Source organism: Rhinichthys klamathensis, unplaced genomic scaffold, assembly GCF_029890125.1.
Source record: "Rhinichthys klamathensis goyatoka isolate OS25496 unplaced genomic scaffold, OSU_Roscu_1.1 h1tg000011l_1, whole genome shotgun sequence".
NCBI lineage: Eukaryota > Metazoa > Chordata > Actinopteri > Cypriniformes > Leuciscidae > Rhinichthys > Rhinichthys klamathensis.
In genome coordinates, this window is record NW_026606564.1 from 1,218,419 (window position 1) to 1,245,242 (window position 26,824).

General features: G+C 38.0%; 1 protein-coding gene across 2 annotated transcripts; it reads right to left on the bottom strand.

The window, feature by feature from the left end:
* Positions 1–1,144: 1,144 nt before the first annotated feature.
* sgip1b (SH3GL interacting endocytic adaptor 1b) lies at positions 1,145–26,376 on the bottom strand. Of its 2 annotated transcripts, XM_056263483.1 has the most exons (23): positions 26,067–26,376; positions 20,911–20,974; positions 20,462–20,486; positions 20,287–20,343; positions 20,135–20,192; positions 19,820–20,010; positions 19,708–19,719; positions 18,257–18,268; positions 16,890–16,914; positions 16,707–16,782; positions 16,485–16,549; positions 14,987–15,067; positions 14,050–14,124; positions 12,619–13,296; positions 9,840–9,961; positions 8,575–8,728; positions 8,324–8,435; positions 8,061–8,216; positions 7,045–7,177; positions 5,915–6,117; positions 5,760–5,824; positions 1,952–2,116; positions 1,145–1,720 (listed from the first exon to the last, which is right to left on the bottom strand). In XM_056263483.1, the coding sequence occupies exons 1-23, from the start codon at positions 26,074–26,076 to the stop codon at positions 1,698–1,700; spliced, it is 2,562 nt and encodes an 853-aa protein (XP_056119458.1). In that variant the 5' UTR covers positions 26,077–26,376; the 3' UTR covers positions 1,145–1,697. The 2 variants fall into 2 exon arrangements, with proteins under 2 accessions (XP_056119458.1, XP_056119449.1); XM_056263474.1 differs by lacking the exons at positions 19,820–20,010; positions 20,135–20,192; positions 20,287–20,343; ... (1 more) ...; positions 20,911–20,974; positions 26,067–26,376 and having other exon boundaries at positions 18,257–18,300.
* Positions 26,377–26,824: the final 448 nt, after the last annotated feature.

Genomic DNA, 26,824 nt, shown 5'->3' on the forward strand with positions numbered 1-26,824 from the left:
ACTCAAAATGTTTGAGGTCAGTACATTTTTTTAAAATATATTTTTGCTTATGCACACCAAGGACACATTTATTTGATCAAAAATACAGCAAAAAAACAGTAATATTGTGAATATTATTATTACAATTTAAAATAACTCTTTTCTATTTTAGTGAATTTCAAAATGTCATTTATTCTTGTGATCAAAGCTGAATATTCAGCATCATTACACCAGTCTTCAGTGTCACGTGATATTTCAGAAATCATTCTAATATGCTAACTTATTAATGCTGAAAACAGTTGTGTTGCTTAATATTTTTGTGGATACCATGATCATTTTTTTAGGGTTCTTTGATGAAAAGAGAGTTCAAAAGAACAGCATTTATTTAAAATAGAACACAAATCACAACATAAATGTCTTTACCGTCACTTTTGATCACTTTAATGCATCCTTGCTATATAAAGTATTAATTTCTTTAAAAAAAAAAAAAATCTTACTGACCCCAAACTTTTGAATGGTAGTGTATATGCAGAAATTAACATTAACCTAGATTAAAAAAGGCATGTAACTATGATACCTAAAGCCCAGGACACACCAAGCCGACGTCAAAGAACTGGCGGTGTGTTGTCGCCTCTCGTCGGCTGCGTCTCAGACAAAAAGCTGCGCTTGAACACACCAAAATGACTAAAGCAACTAGCATATGCGTTTTGGCCCTGTGTGTATGTTAATATCTGTCTATATCAGCAGGTATCAATAGTCTATTTCCATCATTCAAAAAGAGAAACCGAATCTAGGACTGCAGATATACAAACCTGAACAAAGCAGCGCTTGGTTAACATTTTGAACATCAATCACGGTGATCACTTTCTTCATTCCAGTCGGCTCTTGTTATTATGAAAATATCCACGTATTCCAATGATCGGGTAAGATGACGTAAAATTTTAACAGCCTTCTGTCTGTGCCGTCTTGACTTCTTTGCTCGCTTTCATTACCTTCGCTTTTATTCTCGTGCACTGACTTGTTCGCTAAACTAAACAGCCAATCAGAGTTCTTTCTCAACATGCTGAATCAGCCCAAAAAATCCCAGACGGTGTCCGACTAGAGCCAAGGGTGCAGAACACACCGAAAAAACTAAGCCGACCGACACATAAAAACGGGCCGACTGTCGGTTTGGTGTGTCCTGGGCTTAATACATCAACTAATGTTAACAAACTGTATCTCATTGTGAAGTGTTATCTGTAGCATTATTTGGGAATTGAGACTTAATTATAGTTAGATCGAATTGTTTAGAATTGATCAAAATAACTAAAAGAAAGCCAAACACTGCCGACATGTGTGTTCCTATAGCCTATGTGAACCCTGGTATCATTAGATTGTTATGTCACTAGGTGTGTTTGGTTTGAGTGAAAGAGAGAATGTGCAATAAGTGAAAAAGAAAACTCTGCCTTCTGCAAGAACCCAGCGGAAAAAGTCCACGTATTGCATTTGTCCTGAAGTTTTATCATATACACACAAAATACACATACACACACACACACACACACACACCCACAGAACGCACTGATGATATTCTACACCAGACATTGTAAGTGAGATTTTGAGTGCTGTACTTCTGGACTTTCGTTTAAAAACATTTTTGAAAGTCTTTGTAGTGCCAAAAGAGCATCCTAACGTCCCACTCACAGCCCATCATCCAGCAGGTCGTCGCTGAAGCCAGGTCAGTTGTCTGCCAGATATTTACCTGTGGAATACAAAAACATACATTTTTATATCAGATACTGTGAAAAAATAAACGTTAGGGCTTATCACGTTTGAATCAGTTAATTCAACAATTAATAAACTGCCATTTCACACTGTACATTCCTAAACACAAGGCCTTAATTGAATATTTGTGGTGTCAGTGTCATTGATTGAACACAGAGCCCTTCTTGCTTCTTTGCAAATGAACAAAATATTTCTTAAAAAGACATACCTGCAGAAAACCTTTTTTTAACCAAGGATAGTCTATAGCCTGAACCTAAAAGTTGAAAATCGCAGCCAGACAGAGTGCAGCCCTCACTGGTGAACTGCACTGCCAACTGCGAAGGTCGACTGGGGCCGTCGGCTAACTGGAAGCGAGCCAGGAGAGCGCCAACCCCTGGCACACGGACACACAATGACAGGACATTACAGATATATATATATATATATATATATCCTACCACACGGTTTATTCACACTGTACATTTGTTAACATTCGTATTTGCATATTTATGAGGTTAATAACAATGACTACAGCACAAAACCTGGATCTGTGGAAATGTTGCCACAGAAGTGTGCTCAAGTGTTGTTTTTTAATAACCAAATATCATCTCTGCAACATTCCAGTTAACTTGTCTGTCATCATTTAACATTTAAAGGGATAGTTCACCCAAAACTGAAAACTTTGACCATCACTTGCTCACCCTCAAGTTGTTCCAAACCTGCATGAGTTTCTTTTTTATCTGCTGAACACAAAAGAAGATATTTTGAAAAATGTCGGTAATCAAACAGTTCACGGACCCCATTTCTCGACCATATTTGGAAAAAAATACTATGCAAATCAGTGGCTACCGTCAACTGTCTGGTCACCAACGTTCTTGAGGAAATGATGACAAAATGTCAACTATCCCTTTAAACATTTCCCTCAGATGGTGCAATGAAGTTCTACAACTGTACAACTGCCTGAATATTTAAGTTTATGATTCATTGTTATTCGCTAAACAACTAATTGTATTATATTTATATTTTGCCATCCACACCGTATAGAGTGCTGCAGTGATGCGTACTGTATTACTGTAGACCAATCCAGAAGTCAGCATCACCCTGGGATCATCGACAAAAAGCCAATAGGATTTTTCCATTAGCTTTTGGATTATTGCCGGAAAAAAACTTCTGCGACCAACAAAAGTTTATGACACTTGCACGTTTTGTTCATAATGATAATTTTCACAAATTAACACAACTTTTATGAATTTTGAAGCCCAAATACAATCACCAGAAGTGAAAAGTTATAAACAAACTACACCATGGTTGAATGTCTGCGCAAGTATAAACACATTGAGGCTGTGAAAGCGGACTAGTGAGTAGACGAGTTTTCCATGACGTTTAATGTCCTAGACAACCTCTGCAGTCCCGTTTGTAAACAATCGCCTTTTTCAAGACAAGTAAATCCTTTAAATAAAAACACACATTGGGGGGGGGGGGGGGGCTGGGGGGTGTATTCTGATGTATTTTATGTCATAGAATAAAACGTGAAAATATCTTGAGCTTGTGTTAACCACACACTCTATTTCAGGCAATTAACCAAAAAGTCATTAAGAAAAATCCATTGATTTCAGACGCGTTGCAGTTTAAAAATGCTAACTTGTCTTCAGGTTTTTAGGACTCATTCCTGCAGCCCTCAATACCTTTGTCACTGCAATTCAGTTGCCATGAAACTTCCTGTCCCCTCACAGAATTCCTTCGTCGTCAATGCCTGATCAAAAACGTAGTGTGTTATCTTGTTCTACTTAAACCAAAGAGCTGTTCTTGACCAGTTAATGCTACGCTAAGCTAGTCGGCTAATAAACAAAGGCTAACAAAGCTAATATAAAATGATGTGCAGGTCAAAAGACATTAACATATGTTCATGATTATGAATAAATACACAAAACAATATTTTCACCTTACAAATGTCAGATTTTCACCTTTTGCAGAACACAGAAGATGATTGGACTCCATGACATTTTTAAAAATATCTTATTCTGTCCCACAGAAGAAACAAAGTCATACAGGTTTAAAACAACATGAGGGTGAGTAAATGATGACAGAATGTTTACATTTTTTATCCTATCCGCACAATGCAAAAAGCTCTTTTGAAATTTGGTTTTAAATATCATTAGGGTTTGTCTATATCATTAGGGTTTGTCTATAAACACACTGATTACCAATAAAAAGAGCATTTCCATTTTCAGTTTGTCTTCAGCAAACTGCAGTTCGAGTGACCGCTGATGTCAAGCCTCTGCAGTGAATGGAGACGTTTCATCTGCGCAGCTGGCAGAAAGAAAAACAACTTGGACAGCCTTTCATCAATGATCTAGCTGCGGTTTGGGGTGTTTTTATACTAGATTTTTCTTTTTTAATTCGCATCAAAGCTGCCATAGAATCTTATATCTTGCATGGCACTTTATGTGCAGTGAAATAGTATTAAGTTCCTGCTGTTTATAGAATACCGGTAGTGTTACTGTATTTTATTATTATTAAAGGGATACTCCACCGTTTTTTTCATATTAAACTATGTTATTCCCTTAACTAAGACGAGTTGATACATACCTCTCTCATCTCAGTGCGTGCACTCAATCACTCTGACGCGCGGTGACACTTTGATAGCACTTAGCTTAGCCCAGTTCATTCAATACGGGCCAAGCAGAGAAGCGACCAAACACTTGTCGAAGTGCTCCCAAGCACTTGCTGTGGTATTCCGCCATACATTATAGTTATCCACTTTACACGCTTAGAAAAGCGCAACGTTTTATTTTGTGTCACCATTCTTGGTCGAGTTACGCTACTCGTGTAACTGTGTTTACATAGGGAAAACGTGGAGGTGTTTGCTCGCTTCTCTGCTTGGCCCGTATTGAATGAACTGGGCTAAGCTAAGTGCTATCAAAGTATCACCGCACGTCAGAGCGATTGAGTGCACGCACTGAGACGAGAGAGGTATGTATCAACTCGTCTTAGTTAAGGGAAAATATGAAATATAAAAAAACGGTGGAGTATCCCTTTAAGCATTACTGTTTTACTATTCATATGATATTTTTAGCTTTAGTTTCTCTATTTACAACCTTCATTTTAATGCTTTTTGTGCTTTTGTCAGTTTGAATCATTTAAAAAATATATATATATAAAGCTTTAATTTATTTTAATTTCAATTAACAGCCAAGGCAACATTTCAAATTTAAAAAAAAAAGTTTTTATTCTAATATTTTTTATTTTATTTTAATCCAGCTTTATTTACATTTTTAATCAATTTAGTTAAGAATAAAAACAGTGATTATACAGTAGCTATGCTTGTGAATAAATGATATAGACTGTGCCAAATGCAGCGTTGTATACGATATATATGAGCTGCTATTGGATATTTAATTGTACAAGCTCATTTTCCCAATTTTTCCCCAAATAGGCCCTGTTTACACCTGGTATTAAGATGCGTTTTGGTCGATCGGATCACAAGTGGACGACAGGTGTAAACGGGGTCTAAACCGTTTTGAGCTTGTCCACTTCGACCACTTCCAGAGGTAGTTGAAAACACATTCGACCGGATTCCTTTCGTAGTGTAGACGCTCATGTGGACGAAAGCTGATGCTCTCCGTATGTTTTTACATTGTCTCCGGTCACGTTCATATGTGAATTGTGTGAGCTTATTTAGTTCATTATATCGCAAGATCTGAAAAATCCCATACATTTACCCATCCATAAACCCTCCCATCAAAGAAATCAAGACAGAAGTGGTTGAAAGTGGACAAAAGAGACATCAGGTGTAAACGGGAATGTGTCTCCCTCGTCTACTTGTGATCCGATCGACCAAAACGCATCTTAATACCAGGTGTAAAAATGGCCTAAAATGTTTTTTGTGAATCCTTTCCTTAAGTAATTCAATTCACTACCATTAGGGCGTTCTGCCAGTTATACCACATTGTACAGTTGCCAACATGAGCTAAACGTTCTAGCAAAGCTTTTAGAGGGCTTCCCTTCCAACCAGTTAATATCTAAAGGGGATTTACCTCCATTTTCAGACCTCTGTGAGAGCTCTGGGATCTTCCACGAAATTTTCTGCGTCTCTGGGTTCCTTTAAAAGCAAGGAATGAGAAAACATTACAATAAATCAACACACTGCTGTTGATTTTTTTTAAGAGTGATTTTCTTGATAGATCCTTACCAGGTTGCAGGTGGAAGCATGGCCTGGAGTTTGTTCACGCCACCATCCACAGCTACCATGAAGTGGATGTTGGTGAGAGGTGTGGGAGTGGCCATGGCCTCTGTGTTGTATTTATAGTCTATCCTGAGGTCTGTGCTGCTGGCATCACCACGCCAGCTCACCGCAAGGTTCAGCGGCGTGGACTGGATCCCTTGAGTGGACACCTGGAAGGACAAATCTCAAATATCTTACACACTACTATAGAGAGGATGACCAGATTCAGATTTAAAGGGGTCATGACATGAGAAATCAAATTTGCCTTGATCTTTTGACATATTTAAGTATATTATATTTTATACTATATATTAATAGGTCTTTGTACTATTAAAACATCCTGCAAGATTCATAGCTTTAAAAATCCTCCTCATTATAAACAAAGCATTTATTTAATCAAGCTCCAAAAACGGCTCGTTTGGATAGTGTGGGATTTGAGCAAAAACATTTGCATTTAACTGCCTCCAGAGCAAGACATGGATGAATAAGTTATATGTCATCGTGGCATAGGCCCCGCCCACTGGCGTTCAGTCACTGCTGGATGGGAGCGTTGCGTCGCGTCAGAAGCAAATAGAACCCATTATAATCACTGACACTGTCTACACTGTATACAGTACAAAGATAAGCATTCAGTTTCGGAAGTACTCAAAGGATCCCAGTGTCGGGAACAAGTGGATGGTTTATTTTTAATGCCGTCTTGGAGGTTTATATGTTTGGTTGGCGCATTTGACTGCAGATTGTTTTGTAAATGAGGCACAGTGTAATGGAGAGTTCGCAAAGAAACTTTTGTTGACAGATGAAGCATTGAACTGTACTGGATCTGACCATCGCAAACCATAAGTAAACGATTTCATAATGCTTTGTTTGTAAATGACGGTATTATATGGATAATGTCAGCCAATCATAACAGTGGCCATTTACCAACAAACCTTTAAAGGAGCCGCCCCTTAAAAACGGATCATTTCAGACAATGAGGGTTGAAAATAATACTTTTTCCACATATATATTTGTTTTTTTGTGTGTGTGCAAAAAACCATGTCATGACCCCTTTAAATGATGTAGATCCTAACAGATCATGTTTATATGCAAAATCCCACCTGGTACTTCAGCATGTCCACATTGTAATACGTGGCCTGTGGCCTCTGCTCAGCCACTTTCTTCAGGTGACTCAACAAGTTTGGCATATTCACCCAGAACTCCTTCGCGTCAACTGTAGGTGGTGTGGTGTCGCTGCAGGATGGAAATATTTCACGTTCAAATAATGCTATCTCAAAAGGTCTTTAAAACGTTGGTCAAAGCTGATATCTAGAGAGCAGAGTAGTCAAAGGCTGTTATATAATGACACTGCACTTTAATGATAGCAAATCAAATGTATTGAAATAAGCTGAATTTAAATGAATTCAGTTTCACACAATATTTACATTTACTGCACAAAATATTACATTCACTAATCAAAAAATATTAAAAAACATATTTAACATATTTAAAACATCCTCAACTTAATGTCTGCAAGTCTGTAAAATGACCACTTTTGTTAATAGGTTAGTTAACCGATGCAGATTCAAGTCTTTGTTGTTTACACAGAGACCGTTAACTTGTACTTTGAAACCCGTTTTCAAAACTTTGCATTTTCAGACATCCAAAACGCTGTTGTCGTCTGAATGAACGGCCAAAATTTGACGGTTTTAGTTGAAAACAATGTCTTGTAAAACAGCCCCTAAGTTCCAGTGTCTCTGTTCTCATTTGCCTGGTCTCATCAGTGTATAACGGTTGTTACGTTTCCTGTTATTCATTAAAGACTTTTGAATCTAATCTTTTTCGTTGTGTGTTCTCAACAACAGACGGTAGCATTTCGTTTTTAGTGTTTTGTTTTTAATACATAATAATAATTTATAATACTGACCATAACATAAACATAAATATTGGTTTATTGGTATCAGCCATAATTTTAATATTAACTCTAATTCCAACATCACCCACCTCAGCTCTACTCTCAAGCAAAGTTCTCCTTTATAGGGGGATGATTACAAACTATTTCTAAAACGGGTTGACAATCATTAAAAAGCCTGGTTCAACTGAACGAATCATTCACTAGTTGCAGGTGTTGTATTACCAGCACAGCAGCTGTGGGTTGGGAAGGACCTGGTCCAGCTGACTGTACTGGCTGATGGTGAAGGTCAGCACTGGTGGACTGGGGTGGCTGGAGAAGTGTCTGGTGATCCCTGCTGGGAAAGACAGCACCATCTCACCAGTGATCTTCACCAAACACCTACAACACACAGTAAGACACGAGAGAAAAACATCAAATTCAACAAATTTTAACTAAACATGAGCTAAATTCAAAATCTGACTTTAAAATATTCCCTGCAGGCTTACCTAGTTGGATCTGCTCCTTTAAAGTAGGCGCTGATGGTCTCCGTGAAGGCGGCTGCCACTGGTAGAGTGTCTTGGGGTCCCATTGTGAGAGGACTCGGACCTCTGGAACATGCTGAAATACAGAAGGAGATCTAATTTTATCTAAAGGTCACACAACTTACTGAACTGAAAAAGGCATTATGCCTGGTTATCATCTTCACACTGTGTATAATCAGCGATAACTGACTTGGGACAGCTGTGTTGTGGCCCACCTGACACAGAGAGGTTCAGTTCTCGGCCTAGTGTAGGTGTGGAGGCTGCGCTCAGAGAGGTGACGGAGGAGATGGAGGAGGTGCTCTCAGCTCTGGCCAGAGGAGCAAAGGGTGGAGGACTCCAGGAGTGGATCGGGGGGCTGAAGGGACGGGCCTGAGGGGAAACAGAAATAACAGCTTGAACCAGGGATTATAAATCTGACGCCTAGTCCACACTCCCTTAATGAACAATTGCAACTATTGTTGTCTTTGAGCAGTATATGGGTATAAATACCCACAAATGCTTGAGTTTAATGTTTGGATCTTTAGAATTAGTGAGAACAACCAAAGCAATAATTTCCTAGGCCAGTGGTTCTCAAACAGGGGCCCTCAGCACACTTCCAAAGAGACGCATCTTTTAAAATAAGATAAAACAAGATTCTGATTAAGCTAAAACAGATACTAATCAAGATGTAAACTGAAATCATATTTCTTATTTTACTTTGTTTCCCTAACAACTGCCATTTTTATTTAAGAATTAAATGTGTGATTTCTAGAATATTTTTTTTGGGGTTGAAATTGCTATTTGTAAAAAAAACTCACAAACTAGAAAAGTAATGTAAATTCATTGGTTATAAAAAAAGTGCAAATCATTAAAAATATTTAGTTAATGGAATTGAATAAAAGAATTATAAACAACAAAAATAATTATATTTACTTATTTTACTATATTGCCACTTCTAGTTTCTGTAGAGATCATGTGTGAACAGGACCTTTTCAAAAATAATGTTTTGCGCCATGTCTCTCAACTTTTTAAACGTGTCACGCTCGAGACCCTCCCTTCTTTTCCATTAATCAGCATTGCAGCTCTGCAGTTGGATACTAATATGCGCATCTCGTGTTTTTAAGAGTTTAAGAGTGTTTTTTTTACTTAAGTGTAAAGTTGCGATTTGCACTTAAGTGGAATCCATATGTTCCTTTGTCCGGAAGCTAGTTATTTTACTTTATAAAGTTTTACATATGGATATTTTAATTACACAAACGGATCATTTCGCTTCAGAAGGCCTCTATTAACCACCCAGAGGCAAGTATCCCTTTAACGCTAAAAAAACAGAACACCGTTGCTTGTATGACCAGCATATTTGTGTAATTCTGGTAATTTTACGGTAATTTACTGGGATTACAGTAGGCTAATGTCTTTGTCTGGCAATGTGTTGAGAACCAATAGGCATTTTCTTTTGAGGTGACATTTTTCAAATGTTCCACAGCAGTGGAGAGAGTCATACCAGATCTGCTAGGTTTGGTTTTCCAGGTGGTAGTCTCGGTCGTGATGATGGTCTTGGTGGAAGAGGCGGGATGGGGCTGCTAGCAGACAGTGGAGTGCCAGCGCGTGCGGGAGAGGACGGCCCTAAGAACATAAAATCAGATTATTATTACAGAAGTACTTCAGTGTGGTCATTCATTAATTACTATTATTATTATTAAAGGAACAGTTCACCCAAAAATGAGAATGATTCCATAATTTACTCACCCTCAAGCCATCCTAGGTGTATATGTTTCTACTTTCAGCCAAACACAATCAGAGTCATATTAAAAAATATCCTGGCTCTTCCCAGCTTTATAATGGTGTTGAATAGTGCCTGAGTTTTTGAAGCTCCAAAAGTAATCCATACGGCTCCATGGAGTTAATAAATGCCTTCTGAAGTAAAAAACTTTCAAAACTATAATCACTGGTTTCCAGCAATGGCCGTACGCGCGCTCACGAGAGAGTTGAGTTCAGGGGGAAGGGTGACCTCTGACTCGATGTATGATGTAGGAGTAGCGTAAGCTTAGGTGCGAATGGACCCCTCTCGCGAAAACACACGGCTACGACTGTTGCCAGAAGCCAGTGATTATAGTTTTAAATATATATATATATATTTGTATGGTATTCTATTTTTCTTACAAAAACCCATCGGTTTGCTTCAGAAGGCATTTATTAACCCACTGGAGTTGTATGGATTACTTTTATGACCCATGGATGCTATGCAAGGATATTATATTTTATGCGGCTGAAAGAAGAAAGTCATATACAGGCTTGAGGGTGAGTAAATGATGGGATAATTTTCTTTTTTAGGTAAACTAATAATATTATTATTAATGCAGCTGCTAAGATAATAATAATGGTTCAATCAAGGCTCCTGTTCAAAAGCACCTGAACTTAAACCTGAAAAAACAAGTTAAGATCAGTTAGCTCCATGGATGCAAGCTTTTGTCAGGGTCCCACCGTGACAGTCTTGTCTGTTTTGTCACTGTTTAATGTTTCCTTGTTTGTCTTGTGCTTGAGCACATGGCTTTGTCTTTGTTTGTGTTGGCCATGTGCTCCTCCTTGTTTCCCGTTACCACGCTCCCTTGTTTAGACTTGTTTACTTTAGTCCACGTCTAGTCCTCATTTCACTAATTGTGCTCACCTGATCCTCATGTGCTCTGGTCCCTTTATATTGTGCCTTTTTCCCTCTATTCTTTGTTGGTTCGTTTTGTGTGCTTTGTGGTTTATTCCTGTTTGCCTTGTGTTTATGGTTAAACCTAGTCCTTGTGATATTGATCTTTCCAGCTCTAGTGTATCCTTTTGCTTTTTTTTTCCTTCTAGTCTTGTTCTAGTTAGTTTTAGTCTTTTGTTTTTTCTCTTTTGATTTTATTTCTACTCTAAAGTTCTTTTTGTTTTATATTTTTTGATTGCACGTTTCAGTAACTCTATTCCTAGTTTACTTTTGTTTTGCTTCACTAGTCATTGTTCTGTTTCAGTTTTTATTTTTATATTTTCTATTTAATTATTCTATTGTCTTGCCCTGTTATCTTGTTGTGTCTTGTCTTGTGTTTGTCCCTGCCCTGCATCCTGAGAATTCCTGACCACTGACATTCACTGCATTGCAGCTAGACTGGTGCTACAGCTAAGAGATCAAGCCTCTGGTTCCTTGTGTTCCTGCCTGGTCTTCCTCACCATCATTCCACCTGGTGCTGCCTCTTCTTCTGCTCTCTACAAGCCCGTTGTCACCCAGGACTGGTTTCAGTGGTCATCGTGTCGTCAGCCCTACTCTTCGAACTGTTTCACACCTCACTCTCCTTGTTGTGCCCTGTCTACAGTCTTGTTAATAAAACCCCCGTTCACAGCTATTCTGCGCCTGGGTCCTCTTTCAGATTCTCGACAGTACCTGACAGCTTTAGCATTATGAAACTCTCCATTCAATATTGTAAGACTCCACTGGTCTAGAAATTAGTCTTTTTTTCTTTCTTTCTTCATTATTTCCATGTCAATGTGTCATTATGCTTGCTTCAGTCTTAAAAGGATGCTCCATCCAAAACAAAAACAAAAAATCTGTCATTTACTCACCCTCATGCCATCCCAAATGTACAGTATATGACCTTTTTCTTCAGATGTACACAAACCGATTTTTAGAAAAATAATCCATCTCTGTGAGTCTGTATACTGCAAAGGACCTCCAAAGTTGATGCTGATTAGGCGGTAATACTTATGACAAATAAATGTCTTCTAAAGCGAAACAATAGGTGAGAAATATTCAAAACTTTTTTTTTGAATTACTGTAAAAACCATCGCTTCCGGTCATATGTGGGTTCATGAGAGCGTTGTGAAGCGCTACGTAAGTGCATCCTGACTCTAACGTGAGAAGTGAAGCAGAAGCACAGAGGGATATGTTAAAGCATGAACTCATGACCGTGCATACAGTATGACCGTTGGCCGGAAGCACTGGTTTATAGTTTAAAAAGTTTTAAATAGTAGTATTTTTCTTACACGCACCTAAGGTTTCACTTCAGAAGACATTGATTCATCAGCTGTGGTTGTATGGATTACTGTCATGTTAGTTTTGGATGGTTTTTAAAGAGTCAACTTTGGGGGTCCCATACACTTGCATTATATGGACTCACAGAGAAGGGTTATTTCTTTGTTTGCATTCATCCGAAGAAAGAAAGTCATATACTGTACAACTGGAATACAGTACGAGTAACTGATGAGAGAATTCTCCTTTTTGGATGGAGTATCCCTTTCAGTAACAACTGCTAACTTACCACTGCCGGGCCCCGGGGAGCCCATCACACTCCTGTAAGTAGGAGGGGGCAGTGGAGGTGGGGTTCCTCTGAAGCTTCCTGCTGCAAAGTCTTTGGGTGATGTGCCAAACACAGTAAACTCGTCCCTCATGCTCGCCAAGTCAGGGGTTCTTCTACTGTCGTCTCTCAAGGTGAGAGGAGAAGGTATGGCGCCATGTGGAGGGTGGTCCGCTGGCAGGAAGGGCAGTCCGGGGCTGGCAGGGGTCACGGGGGACTCTAGGGTGAGCTCAGGCTCTGGGAGCTGAAAGCAGCAGGGAAGGTCCAGGGGACTCAGAGGAGAGTCTAAGGGCGGTGGTGGTGGAGGTGAATCTGGAGGCGGGATGGAGTGGAGGGGGGGAGGGGGCGAGGCGGGAGGCGGCAGGTTGAGGGGCGAGGTCGGAGGCGAGTCCGCAGGGGAAGAGGACAGAGGTGGGGAAGGGGCGGGTTCATCTGGTGGAGGAGGTCTGGCGGGAGAGCCCTCGCTGAAGCTCACCCAACTGCACTGCACCACATCTGATCCAGACCTGGGCGTCTCTACAGGCCCGAAAACACAGTCCAAGTCAGGCATAAATACCCCTGCGGCAGGGTCAGATAATGAGGAATCCTGATAGGCCGAAGCTGATCCATGTCCTCTGACACTAGGAACCACGCTATAATAACCTGTTTGGAAAGAACAACAATGAACTGTCAAATACTCTTCCATCTTTCACCACCACCACAAAACTAGGGGTGTGCAATATGTATTGCATATATATGTATATAATTGTTGTTTTAACAATGTTGAAGCTGACATCATTCGACTATGTCGCTCACTGCAAAAACATGCCTTCAAGCAATTTTAAACCATTTCAGCGCAAATGCTGTTTTAGATGCAGCTTCTGTAGCAGTTCTGCAGTGCAAAAAAGATTTTGTTGATATTGATTTCATTTGATTGGTAAACAGCCTATAGTGTCTTACTATTCTAATTGAATTTACTGATCAAATGTAAGAATTTGACAAACTATGATGCATATATCTAATAAGGTTAGAAAAAATGTCCCTAATGAAAGGTAAAACGCCCCTGGAAATCAATTTAAGGTGGCAAATATCATCAGTTTTAATAAAAACTTTAATTTTGGTCACTGCTGCAACACCGCACAGAAAAAGAAGATTATGAAAAGTTTTGGGAGTCAGCTGTCCACAACAGACCTAAACCAATAAAGGTACCAGCACAAAAAAACACTCAGCAAAATAGTCAGATTATAGTTACTGATAAAATCATAGAAAATATTGGGATATCATTTTTGTCAATATCGCACACCCCTACCACAAACATAAAGCTAGGAACAAGTATTCTAGAGAAAGACGATCCTGGAACTCAGTTCTTTGAAATGACATGTTTTTGGATGCTAAATTGAAACTGTCAGTACGTACCGGAGGATTCTACAGAGCTAGAGCTGCGTCCAGGTGGAGTGACAGGAATGTTCTTTGGAGGAAGTGGAGGCGGAACTGAAAAGACAGTTGACAGGGCATGTTCGGAAAGAAGTACTACCTTACTGAATATTGCGCTGAATAAAGACTGTTTTGTAAAACAATGGAACAATCCACATTCAAACAGCTACTTTGTCACTTGAACTCATCGTATGACGTGTGAGATGTTGCAAATTGTGTCTGATCTTACATCACTGTGTCACTTACTTTGGGTCACTTTAACATGCTTTTGAAAACGCAACATTCACCAATCATCTTCCTATACTTGTAATGAGAAGCGCTAATCAACGAATGCGAAGCTTTGAAGTCTCCCAGCGGTTTCACGTCAAAATAAAAGTCCAATTTTAATATTTTTGTTTACTATTAGAAATAATAAGTAAAATATTATTAGTAGTATTATTAATAGTGGTAGTACATATAGCCATATATTCACAAATGTTTGGCCAAATAGTGCCAGGGATTTGTTGTGTCGCAACATCACTGATTATAATGGGCTTCATTGTCTTTCGCCTGTACGCTTTTGTACAGTTATGCTTACAAACTCTCTGTCCGCTTGCCTACAGGCATATTTCGAATGATTTGTTGGCCAAAAAAAAAGAAAACGCTAAATAAAGACAGTTAAAGATGAATTTGACTGATAGCTAATAGATGATATTTTTCTGGCTGATCTTGTAGATCCAGTCACACTCTGAGCTATGAAATATGATGCTTTGTAGCATTGAATCCCTTTCATTAGGAACTACTTTAGTGTCGTCGTTGTGAGTTGTATTGGTGCCTTCACTGTGACAGTTTTGAAGCCTATCAAAAACATTTTGGACATTTGACACGCCTATCCATGAGGTGCAGGAGGTACAGTGAGATAATGAATGTGGAGCAGTACCTGCAGTGGGCAGAGATCTGCTCAGAACACAGGCGGAGAGAGAAGCGGACTGACACCACGGCTCCGGCTCAGCCAGGAACACTGTCATTAACATTAAATCAAATCAATCCTTGACCAACACAAACATTTCATAAGACAAAGCAAAGCAAGACACAGAAGAACATTTTTCCTGATAAACTTCTGATTAACCTGGAAACTGTCATCCCCTTTTTGAGCATAGATTTGAACTTAAATGGTTGTAATTTATGAATACTTTAGAATACAGGCGCAAGTCTCTTTTTACAGGAAACACTCAGCAGATTATTGCAGAAGTAAAAGTAGCTTGTAAAAAGTTATAGAAATGTAAAGAGTTTATTGTAAAGTAAATGTACCGAACTGAACATTCTTTTTATACAAAATATGTATTTTACAAAATAATTTGGACTCTATAATGGCTGGAAAATCAATGCCATATGTCTAACCATGTTTGAAGTTGACATCACAAAAATCAAACCTGCTAAAAGGTTTTAATGTGCCATATCCATTGTAACGCAATGTCCAATTTCAAAACGTTATTCATAGGACGACTTTTGAGTGTTTAAAGTGCCCCTGGTATGCTATTTTGCATATTACCTTTTATTTTGTGTGTAATAAGGTCTGCAAAGTTTTAAAGATCAAAGCGGAAGACAAATAAATAGATTTTTTCTCTCCTAAAAGAAAGAATCGATTCTGAACTGGTGAAACGAGTCGTCTGCAATTCCAGTCTCACTTCCTGTTAAAAACCTACGTAACATGTAACAAATTTGCACAATGCCAACCTATGGTCTTCACTGGCTGCCCACAAGCAACTGGCCCTCAAACACTGTAGTTGTAGCTGAGGTCTGGTAGAGTTTGGTTTGTGTTGTCTACACGTCGAGAAGATGCGTGCACTTCAAAAGGACTCGCGCTGGAATCGATATGGAAAAACCGATGACATCGTTACTGTTCGTAACAATATGTGTAGAAGTGCTGAGGAAGCGTCTGGAGCTGAAATTCAAAAATGGTAATGGGAGTTTCGTTTCTGGCACGTGCTAAAAGCAGTCGACCAATCACAACAGACTAGACCATCTGACCAATCAAAGCAGAGTGTTATCACTGAAAGAGTCTGAATATTTGAGCAATCTTTTAGGCTCTTTGAGGAATAAGGTAATGCTGCAAATGTATAATATGAAATTCTTTTTAATTTTTTTTTACCTTTGATGCTAAATCTATTGTAGGAGACCTCTGAAATCAAAATTAGGAACATTTAAAATAGCATAATGGGGCAACTTTAAGCTTTCAAATGATGCCAAATTTATGATGATTACTAACATTTGTGGTGGGGAAAAAAGGCAATAAAAAAAGTGTCCTGCTATCGAGACATTGACAGTTAACAGGGTAATCTTGTAAACCACATATAACATTTTGCCACATAAAATAACTCAGCAATGTAAGGTTATTTAGAAGTATGAATGTAACTTTCCATAATGGAAAGCGTTACCTTCTGAGTTGTGTGCTTCAAAATTGGTCTCAAACGGTGGGCCGTAAAACGCTGCTGTGTATTCTCTTTTGATGCGAGACAGAAGAAAAAACAACAAGTCCAAAATATACCAAGAGTATTCAGGCAGTGAAATTTAGAAAGGTTACTCAATTAAAAATGAATAATTCAATAGTGAGCGGAACCACAAAGTTCCATAAGGATTGGTGATGATGGCACACTAACCTGGGCGGGTCTGAACCAGGCCCTGGGGTTGTCGTGGGTGTTGGAGTAGATCGTCTAGGTCTGGCAATCTCCTCACCTGGAATATGCAAAGAACACAACTATTTAAAAGTGACAACCATGATCGACAAACTGGAGTGATACGACAATACAAAGTCAAGTCGAGATTTCCAAACGAACACTCACTTGACAGGTTTCGTTTCATCTGGCACTGTAACAAAGGTCACAGAAGAAGATAACAAAGACATTTCAAGGACCACAAACACTATATGCAACATTTATATGAACTAACTTGATGGGATAGAAACTCTTTTCTTTGATATTCACACACATATTACTATAAAACACGTACCAAAAATGTATCTCCTAGGTGCCTGGAAAGATTTCATAAACTACCGTTCCAAAAACTGGGTTTGGAAAGATCTTTAAAATGTTTTTGAAAGAAGTCTCTTATGTGGACCTATAGTTAACATCTTGCAAAATAATAGAATTTCGTGATATAAACTCGCAACTGTCAGTTCTAAAGTCAGAATTGTGAGTTAGAAAGTCAAAATTGTGTGATTTTAAGTCAGAATTGCGAACAAGCTTCCATAGTTTTCTATTTTAATATACTGTATATTAAAATTGAATTTATTCCTGTGATCAAAGCTGAATTTTCAGTATCATTACTCCAGTCTTCAGTGTCACATGATCTTTCAGAAATCATTCTAATATGCTGATTTGCTGCTCAAGGAACATTTCTTATTATTATCAATGTTGAAAACAGTTGTGCTGCTTCATGTTTGTTGAAACTGTGAAATATTTGTTTTCAGGATTCTCTGATCAATAGATAGCTCAAAAGAACAGCATTTTGTAACATTATAAATGTCTTAACTGTCACTGTTGATTACTTTTAAGCATCGATGCTAAATAAAAGTATTAATTTCTTTAAAAAAAAAAAATACTTTTGAACAATAGATACAAGTTAGAGGTGGGCAATACGACCAAAATTGAAATGACCAAATGAAAGAGACAAACCAATAGAACTAATATTAATAAACGAGTAAATTCTGATTAGATGGGCCACAGTCAAAAGTGGAAATATATGCACACCTGCGACCACATATTATTTTTAAGCAAATACTTATAGCTAAATCTCTACCCCTTGACACATTTCTACCGCTGCACTGAATATAGAGTCCAATCGTGTGAGATAACAGTTATTATTTGGCACCTGGACATTGTTTTCCATCAGTTCCATTTATCATTGAAAACTAATGAGGCTTCTCTGACACAACTGATGAGCGGCAAACATCTTCAGGTAATGGACAACAGACTGAACTCCATCTGACATTCACAGCCAACATGCTGAAGCTGCAGATGATATCAAGAATCTAATGATTCACTCATATTAATCCATGAGGGTATCAAGCTGTCAGCATAGCAGTAACACACCATGAAGCATCATCACAATGAAATGTTCAGTGTAACACAGCTTCTATTGCGCATGCAATAGCAACATCAGTACATTTTGGTAATATTTATCTATTCCATTTACAAATAACCATACTTACTGGACTTCGTCTCTGAGATCAGCAAAAAAGGAGAAAGAACAGACCTGGTCAGAGAGTGAGTAACAGATCAGTCCTATTAACAAAAACAATATTTAGAAGAGGAAAACATGCGTGATGGATCTTTCCAGGTGGAAGCACACTTCTTCATTATACATGAAAGCATTAATGCATTATAAATGCATTTCTGTAACTCAAAGAGTACAAAATGTTACTAGCGACAGCATTTTTATGGGTTTATATAACTTGAATCCAATATATTGTCAGTTGCTTTGGATAAATGCATCTGCAAAATTCATAAATGTAAAATTTACCTAAAGCCAGTAATTCAAATAACAGACAATTTCAATGAAAAAAAAGAATTTGTGATGGAAACATATCGCTCATTGTTTACTTAGACACAGTTATAGGGATTCAGCAATATTAAAATTCTGAATGATACTGTTAAAATAAAAATAGTTATGGACAATAATTAGTCAATATTAAATTTCAATACTATTTTGTCTAAAAATCATTTTATAAATAGTACAAGTGTACAAGTCATCACAACAAACAATGTATGAAATAATAACAAAAATGTAATATAGTGCCATTCAAAAGTTTGGGGTCAGAAAGTTTTTTATAAAATGTATACTTTTATTCAGCAAGGATGCATTAAATTAATCAAAAGTGACAGTAAAGGCATTTATAATATTACAAAAGGTTTCTGTTTAAAAATGTATTACTCAAAGATAACATATATATCATGGTTTCCACAAACCTATTAAATAGCAAAACTGTTTTCAACACCGATAATAGTAATAAATGTTTATTCACCATCAAATCATCATATTAGAATGATTTCTGAAGGATCATGTGACACTGAAGACTGGAGTAATGATGCTGAAAATTCAGCTTTAAACACAGGAATACATTACATTTATGTATTACAATTGAAAACAGTTATTTTAAATTGTAATGATTTTTCATAGTATTTCCATTTTTACTGTATTTTTGATCAAATAGACACAGCCGTGGTGAGCATTACAGACTTCTTTCAAAAACAATAAAAAAAATCTTTCAGACCCTAAACTTTTGAACGGTAGTGTAGAAGTATGTATGAAAAATGGATGTTTGTTTTGAGTTTTTCTTAAGATTACAGGTGTTATTAAATTATTAGTGTTTTCAAAGATTCACTTTTAAGTATTAGATGAGAGCAAACATTTTTTTTTTTTTTTACAGTAGTGAATATGAGAATGCACAAACAAATACCCAATATCGACGGACACCAATAAAAAAAACTAAACTAAACTGCTAAGTCTTAAAACTTAAGTCAAGTTTATTTATTCATTTCAAGCATTGCTGATTAAAATTTTTACAGAATAGCACTTTTGATGGATTCACCATTTGCCGTTATGATCCTGAGAGCTAAGGTCAAACCAGACAGAAGTGTAAAAAGTTAAACACTTGCTTACCGGACTCTTTCTCTGTGTGAGGAAACAGAAGAACAGAGGAAATCATCTCAATATTTGATTGTGAATATTATTATGGGTCATCAGCCGTGTAAAGTAAATCTTAAAGACGAACCAGAGGGGAAGGAGATATGGCCAGCGTCCCCACTGAAGCCTTCAGCTCATCCATAGTAGATACTGTACAGGTTCCACTGTTTGCTGCCAATGGCTTGATCTTGATCTTAAACTTCTTCCCATGCTCCTCCTCTCCCTCTCCCTCTCCCTCTGACTCACTGGAGGAGCAGACCATCTTGACTTTTGAAGCTGGTGAATCTTGTTATGGAATTCCATAGTTTTTTCTCTTCATTTTTATACAATGAAAAGATGAAGATGGAAAGAAAAGATGGGAAATGAGTACAGATCAATATGCATGTGAAGACTAAAAGGATATTTCCCCCTTGTTCTCCAGGTTTAACGCTGTACCCTTCATCGTCCACATCAGGAGAGTTCTGTTATGGTACAGACAAACACACGAGGCATTACATTCACAGGAACTATAAAGACCAAATGAAAAAAAATCAGAATTCAGAGAGATTTACTTACATATCGATCCCAGTCGATCTCACCGTAAAAACCATTGGGTGCACCATTGGCTTTTTTCTGGGAATAAAACATGCGTAAGAACGATCACAATGAAATAATAATTCACAACACTACCTAAAGTAAGTTTGTAGACCGTTTATTCACTTTCATGGATTGTGTTTTGTGTTGTACTCACAGATTTTTCTTTGTCTGGTGATCCACTGAAAGAGATGAAAGGAATTGTTTAGAGTATCAGAGTTCAGATATATAACATGACATAATGATAAGTATATAAGTATGATAAGTACAGGTCTATTATTAATGCACTATCCATTTTAGATTAACCTGCCAGGGAGCCGGGGCCCACTAGGGGGCCTCAAGATGGCTTAAAATTATTTAAAATAAGTATTAAAAATCTACTATTTAAAACGGATTCACACTGTCTGGAAAAAAATCGGTGATTTCTAGCACTGGATAAGTCAAGTAAATGAATAAAATCATATAACTCCACGGCTATTATACGGTGGCCGAGAGAGCTCAACGCGCTGCAACTGAAGAAAGCACGTGCAAATAGAAAAAAACACCAGTAAATTCGGAAAACATGTTCATGTGGCCACGGTCAAACCACTGACTGCTCTTACTCACGTGGACTCACTGTCCTTTTCCTTCTTCCGTATCCCGAAGGCCTTTCGGGTACGCTTTTTCAGTCCTGTTAAAAATCATGTTTATAGTCAGGAACCAAATAATACACAGTTCCTCGAGTCTAGTGTAACATGTTATAAGAAAAATAACAATCAGTCTTGATGAAATCTATATATCTCTTTTTTTTGCTCACCAAGGCTGCATTTATTTCTGCAGTTAAACAATAATATGGTGAAACATGTTAATTTATACATTTTAAGTTTTCTATTTTGATATATTTTATTAATTAAAATAATAGTTAATAGTTAATCCACTGAAAGAGATGAAAGCAATTGTTTAGAGTATCAGAGTTCAGATATATAACATGACATAATGATAATGTGGAGGAGGAAGATCACTTGGAGCGAACTGTGGAATATGGAGTCCAATATGTTGAGCTTTACCATCAGAGCCACATATGATGTCCTGCCCTCCCCAACCAACCTACATCTCTGGTTTGGAGAGGATCCAGCCTGTCTCCAGTGTTCTGCCCCAGCAACCCTGAAACACATCCTGGTGGGCTGCAAGACCAGCCTTACGCAAGGCAGATACACCTGGCGCCACAACCAAGTGCTGAAGTGCCTCGCTGCTACACTGGAGAGTAAGAGGTTAACCGTCAACGCCATGCCCCTGGAAGCCCAGACTACCTTCCGGCAACCAACATCCTTCGTCCGGGAAGGGGAGAAACGGTCGACCAATCGATTGCCTCCAGAATCATGCCTACTAAACGCAGCGCGGGACTGGGAAATGCGGGTAGACTTAAGTCAGAGGCTCACCTTCCCACCTGAAATTGCAGCGACCAACCTGCGCCCAGACCTGGTCCTTTGGTCCAAATCCTGTCGAAGTGTCTTTATAGTGGAGCTGACAGTCCCGTGGGAGGAAGCCATCGATGAGGCATTTGAAAGGAAAAGGTTGCGATATGCAGACTTGGCTGCCGAAGCAGAGGACCGGGGTTGGAAGGTAAACGTGCGTCCAGTGGAAGTGGGCAGCAGGGGCTTTGTAGCTAGTTCCACCACAAGGCTGCTAAAGGAGGTTGGAATCAGAGGACAGGCTCAGCGGAAGACCATCAAAGACCTTGCAATTGCTGCCGAAAGAAGCAGTCACTGGCTGTGGCTGAAGCGGAAGGAGACGGTATGGGCTGCCAAGTGACCTCATGGAGCCTCCGGTGCGACACACACCCAGGTCTGATCAACCTGTGGTGGGCCAGCCTCGGGTGAGGGTGTATTGTGATAAAAGGCCGAAACACCCAATGAGGCCGGGGTGCACAACTGAGGATGTGTCGTATTGGAGGCACCAATCCAACCCTACCCAAGAGGACATCTCCAACAACAGCGCTTGCTGAACATCAAGGGATTTTAACACCTAGTCCTAATAAGCATATATAAGTATGATAAGTACAGGTCTATTATTAATGTACTATCCATTTTAGATTAACCTATATATCTCTTTTTTTTTGCTCACCAAGGCTGCATTTATTTCTGCAGTTAAACAATAATATGGTGAAACATGTTAATTTATACATTTTAAGTTTTCTATTTTGATATATAATAGAATACTATTTTATTAATTAAAATAATAGTCTCTCCCAGTGTAACATGATCCTTTAGAAATCATTCTAATATGCTGACTTGGTGCTCAAGATTTTTTTTTTATTACAGTCGTGCTGCCTAATATTTATAATATAACTTACTGACCTCAAACTTTTGGATGGTAATGCACCTGTATATGTATATCATTTTAAATTTTTGTATCCTGCAACTTAATCTTTTGAATGTTGTGCGTTATTACGTATAGCTTGAAAGGACTCCAAGATACTTCCCAGCTAAAAAAATATATTCTAAGACGTTTGAATGTTTTGTTGTAAATGAATTGCTATATTTTCACTTGATTGCATTTTTAAAGCTCGATTCAAATGTTAAAGTTTATATACATTTGTATTAATTCATAAAACACAGAATCCCCCAACAATAATTCTAGGCATAGCATAGTGATTAAGGATAAGACAAAATCACGGTTTGGAAGATAGATTCATGATGTACTTGCTTATTATGTACATTTTGTAAATGTTGAACAAAAAAAAAGTTACACAGTGAACCTTTAAGTTGTGGAAACGTTACTTTTGAATGTTCTCAAGTAACAACATTTAAAGATTGTTAGATGAACACCCAACTAAAACGGTTCAGAAAAAACATTCCAGGAACGATGTATAAACTATTTTTGTGCTAAAGTTTTGAGAACATTATTAAAGACCAGAGAACTTTGAACGAACATTCTATTAACATTAGAACATATGTTCATAACTTGGACAGAGCATTCCCAGAATGAGAAGGTTTCCTGTTAGCTGGGTTTGGAGCATTTGCCAAATCAATGAGTACTAAAGTAGAAATATTCCCTGTATTCTCTCAATAAATTTGACAATAAATAAATAATGTATGATGATAATTATACAAGAATTTGCAGAAGTTGAACGTCACTGCTTGTCATCAACTACCCAAACACAAAGCAACACGCAGTGCTAAGTTAAACGTAGAGCTAAATTCGCTGACATCTGAAAAACAAACACTGAATTCAGTCACCAGGGGAGACACATTTTTCATCAATATTTCAACATCTGCAACTAAAAAATGCAAAAACATTTTTTTTCCAAGACCTCATTCTGAGTGGACTGAATTAAATGATGAAACTTAATTATTATTATTATTGCATCAAGGCAAATGACCCATGCAACTCTGTACTGGGATTCACGGTGCATCTTTGACCTGGATGACCAAATCTGGTGGAAGGGTGTCAGCAACAACAAATATGCAAGATTTAAAGCTTATTTTTCAATATTTTCTCAATCTGCCAATTAACTTGTATGTAGAACCAAGCATCCCCAAGGACTGGCATCATAGTCGATACAGACAAAGCAACAGAATTTATAGCCTGGAGATCTTGGCACGATGGCATACGGGACCGCTTGAGGGTCTCGAGATGTGTGTTCACTGTTCACCCATCATGCCTCTAGTCTAGAAGACCTCTAGGGAAAAGCTGACATTTCCTCCTCCGCTTGGCTAAAAGTGAGGCAATTAAGTCGAGTTATCCCAAAACAAATACAAGGAGATGAAACTGCTTGCAGCTTGTTCACTACCTTAAACATGCGAATCCTACAATGCCATTAACTGAAGACAGGAATAGTTCACATTTACGCACCCTTATGTTGTTTAACACCCATATGACTTTCATTCTTCTGAAGAACACAAAAGGAGAAGTTTTGAGAAAAGTACTGGTTGCTCTTTTCAAATGATAGATTGCAATGATAATCAATGTGGACTAGCTTTCAGGCTTCAAAAATGATACAAACTGATCATAATGGTGGTCCATATACAACACGTACACTGCATTCGAAGTCTTCTGAACCTTCAATAATTTGATGTGAGAAACAAATTGAAATTCAAGCTTTTATTCACTGATAATCCAGTGAGATGTTAACTTGAGAACCACTGTGACCAAATCATTGTCAATAAGTTGAGAACTGGATCTGTTCAATTTGTAAACAAATCATTAGATATTTCTAACCAGCAAGCACCTGCCAGTGATCACCGGTGAATGGGTCGGCTCACAACCAGACTGGTTTTGAGAAATAATTCATTAAAAAGATCCTACTTTTTGCTTTGTTTTTGTTTCTTATGCTCTATAAGGCTGCATTTATTTGATAAAAAATACAGTAAAAGAGTAATATTCTGAAATATTATTTAGGGATGCACCGATATGAAAATTTTGCCCGATATGATAACCGATAATTCTTTATATTTGAAAGCCGATAACCGATATAATGACCAATAAATCTAAATTTATATGATGTATAAATTATGTTCTCATTATGATTTTTATAAATGATTTATATAAATAATGTTCTCATTATAATTTTATGTAGCCCATATGACAGACTTGCATGTTGCACTTAACTGTAACTATTTTCCTTTTCGAAGTGATTCCGATTATATTTCAAGCGATACAAAAAAATATCATGGTGAACAGTGCGCATCTGAAGTGTCTAAGCTGAAGGAAATAATCCATTATTTATCTGCTTTAATATCTCGGCCAACTTATTCATGGTGACCGATATATCGTGCATCCCTAATATTATAACAATTTAAAAGAACTGTTTTCTATTTGAATATATTTTAAAATGTAATTTATTTCTGTGATGGCAAAGCTGAATTTTCAGCATCATTACTCCATCCTTCAGAAATCATTCTGATGATAATTTGATGCTCAAGAAACATTTCTTATTATTATCAATGTTGAAAATAATATTATAGCAATAATATTTTTTTCATGGAAACGGTGATACTTTTTGAGAATTCTTTTATGATGAGTAGAAAGTTCAGAAGAAGAACAGCATTTGAAATAGAACAATATAAAAGTCTTTACTGTCACTTTTGATCAATTTAATGCATCCTTGATTAATAAAAGTATCATTTCTTTAAAAAGAATTACTGACCCCAAATGTTTGAATGGTAGTGTATATTGCACTTTTATGGTGCTTTTGTGTACTTTCTGAAGTTTGAAAGTTTCAGTCCCCATTCATTGTAATCACATGGAAAAGAATGACCAGTCCATTCTTCAAAATTTCCTTTTGTGTGTCCCAGAAGGAACAAAATCGTACAGGTTTGGAACGACAAAAAAAGTGAATAAATTGGGAATTTTTTGGATGAAATATCCCTTTAAATTAGAGGAAATAAATCATGACCTATGAGATCATGAGGGTGGGACTGTAGACCACAGAGCAAAGACACACACACACACACACACACACACATCCTGATGGCAGATTTACATGGGAGTTACATATTCCTTGTGCACTGGACCACATGTGTAAACCGCCTTTAAAATATAACCTAAATTTATTTGTGCCATCATGATGTTTGTGTGTGTCACGGTGCAAACACACATACACACTGGCCATACAACGTGTGACACATAATCCTTCACCTCCTTCAAGGAGACAGACACCAAAACAAGCATGTGCTGCATTTGGATGTCATGCACAGTACAGTCGGCTAGAGAATATTAGCACGCTAATAAATAATATCAACAGACAGCGATGAATTTAAGGGCCCGATGTGGATTTTTACCTTGCATCATGGTTGCAGCACTTCATTCCTCGGTTTAACGCAAGCAAACAAACTGACACGAGATACAGTAGTGATCCGGTGACCGGTCGTTAAAGGAAAGGCTCATACTGCCCAGCCCCGCACGTCTTCGTCTCGCGGGTTTCCCGGTAACCGGTGTGTTAGGCCCCGGGCACCGCCGCATCAGCAGCATCCACACACGCCATCACCACAGAGGGGATGCTGAGGACAGACAGCCGATGAACGGAGAACGAGAGTGTGGGAGGGTCTCGTAATTACCAACCCTACTATGGAGGAGGCTTTAGTACTCATGAATATTAATAAGGTCACGACGACGTAGCTTGGCAACCTTCCTGCAGCGTCCAGTCACGTAACAAATTGATATTCATGAGCCAAGCCTTTTAACGTAGCAGGATTCGTTGGTTCGCACAGGTTCGCAGCGTTCTACGCCAGTCTGTCAGCGAATCAGTTGGGCCTGCGTCACGTTGCGTAATTAATATTCATGACCTGAGCCAAGCAATAGTAGATTCACAGGAGGGATAAAAAGAGGGCAAACGGACTGTCTGATCCTTGGTCTGATCCTGAGAACGATATTCATATGATAGAGCGCCTCCTGCTGGTGGACAAAAATTCTGATGCCACTAGTGAAAATACTTATTCCTTTTTCTGAATTAATAGATTTGGTACATTAATATTATTCATTATAAAGAGGGCATTGACCGTCTCCTCTTAACAGACTCGCAGCCGTGAGGAATATGGTT

Bases quoted from the DNA above. Each gene is read 5' to 3' on its own strand.
- sgip1b (XM_056263483.1), bottom strand. The intron at 20,487-20,910 runs GTGAGTAAGAGC...CATCTCTTTCAG, and splicing joins GAAAAGGACAGTGAGTCCAC to TGGATCACCAGACAAAGAAA. The intron at 6,118-7,044 runs GTGGGATTTTGC...TTGTCCTTCCAG, and splicing joins TGGACATGCTGAAGTACCAG to GTGTCCACTCAAGGGATCCA.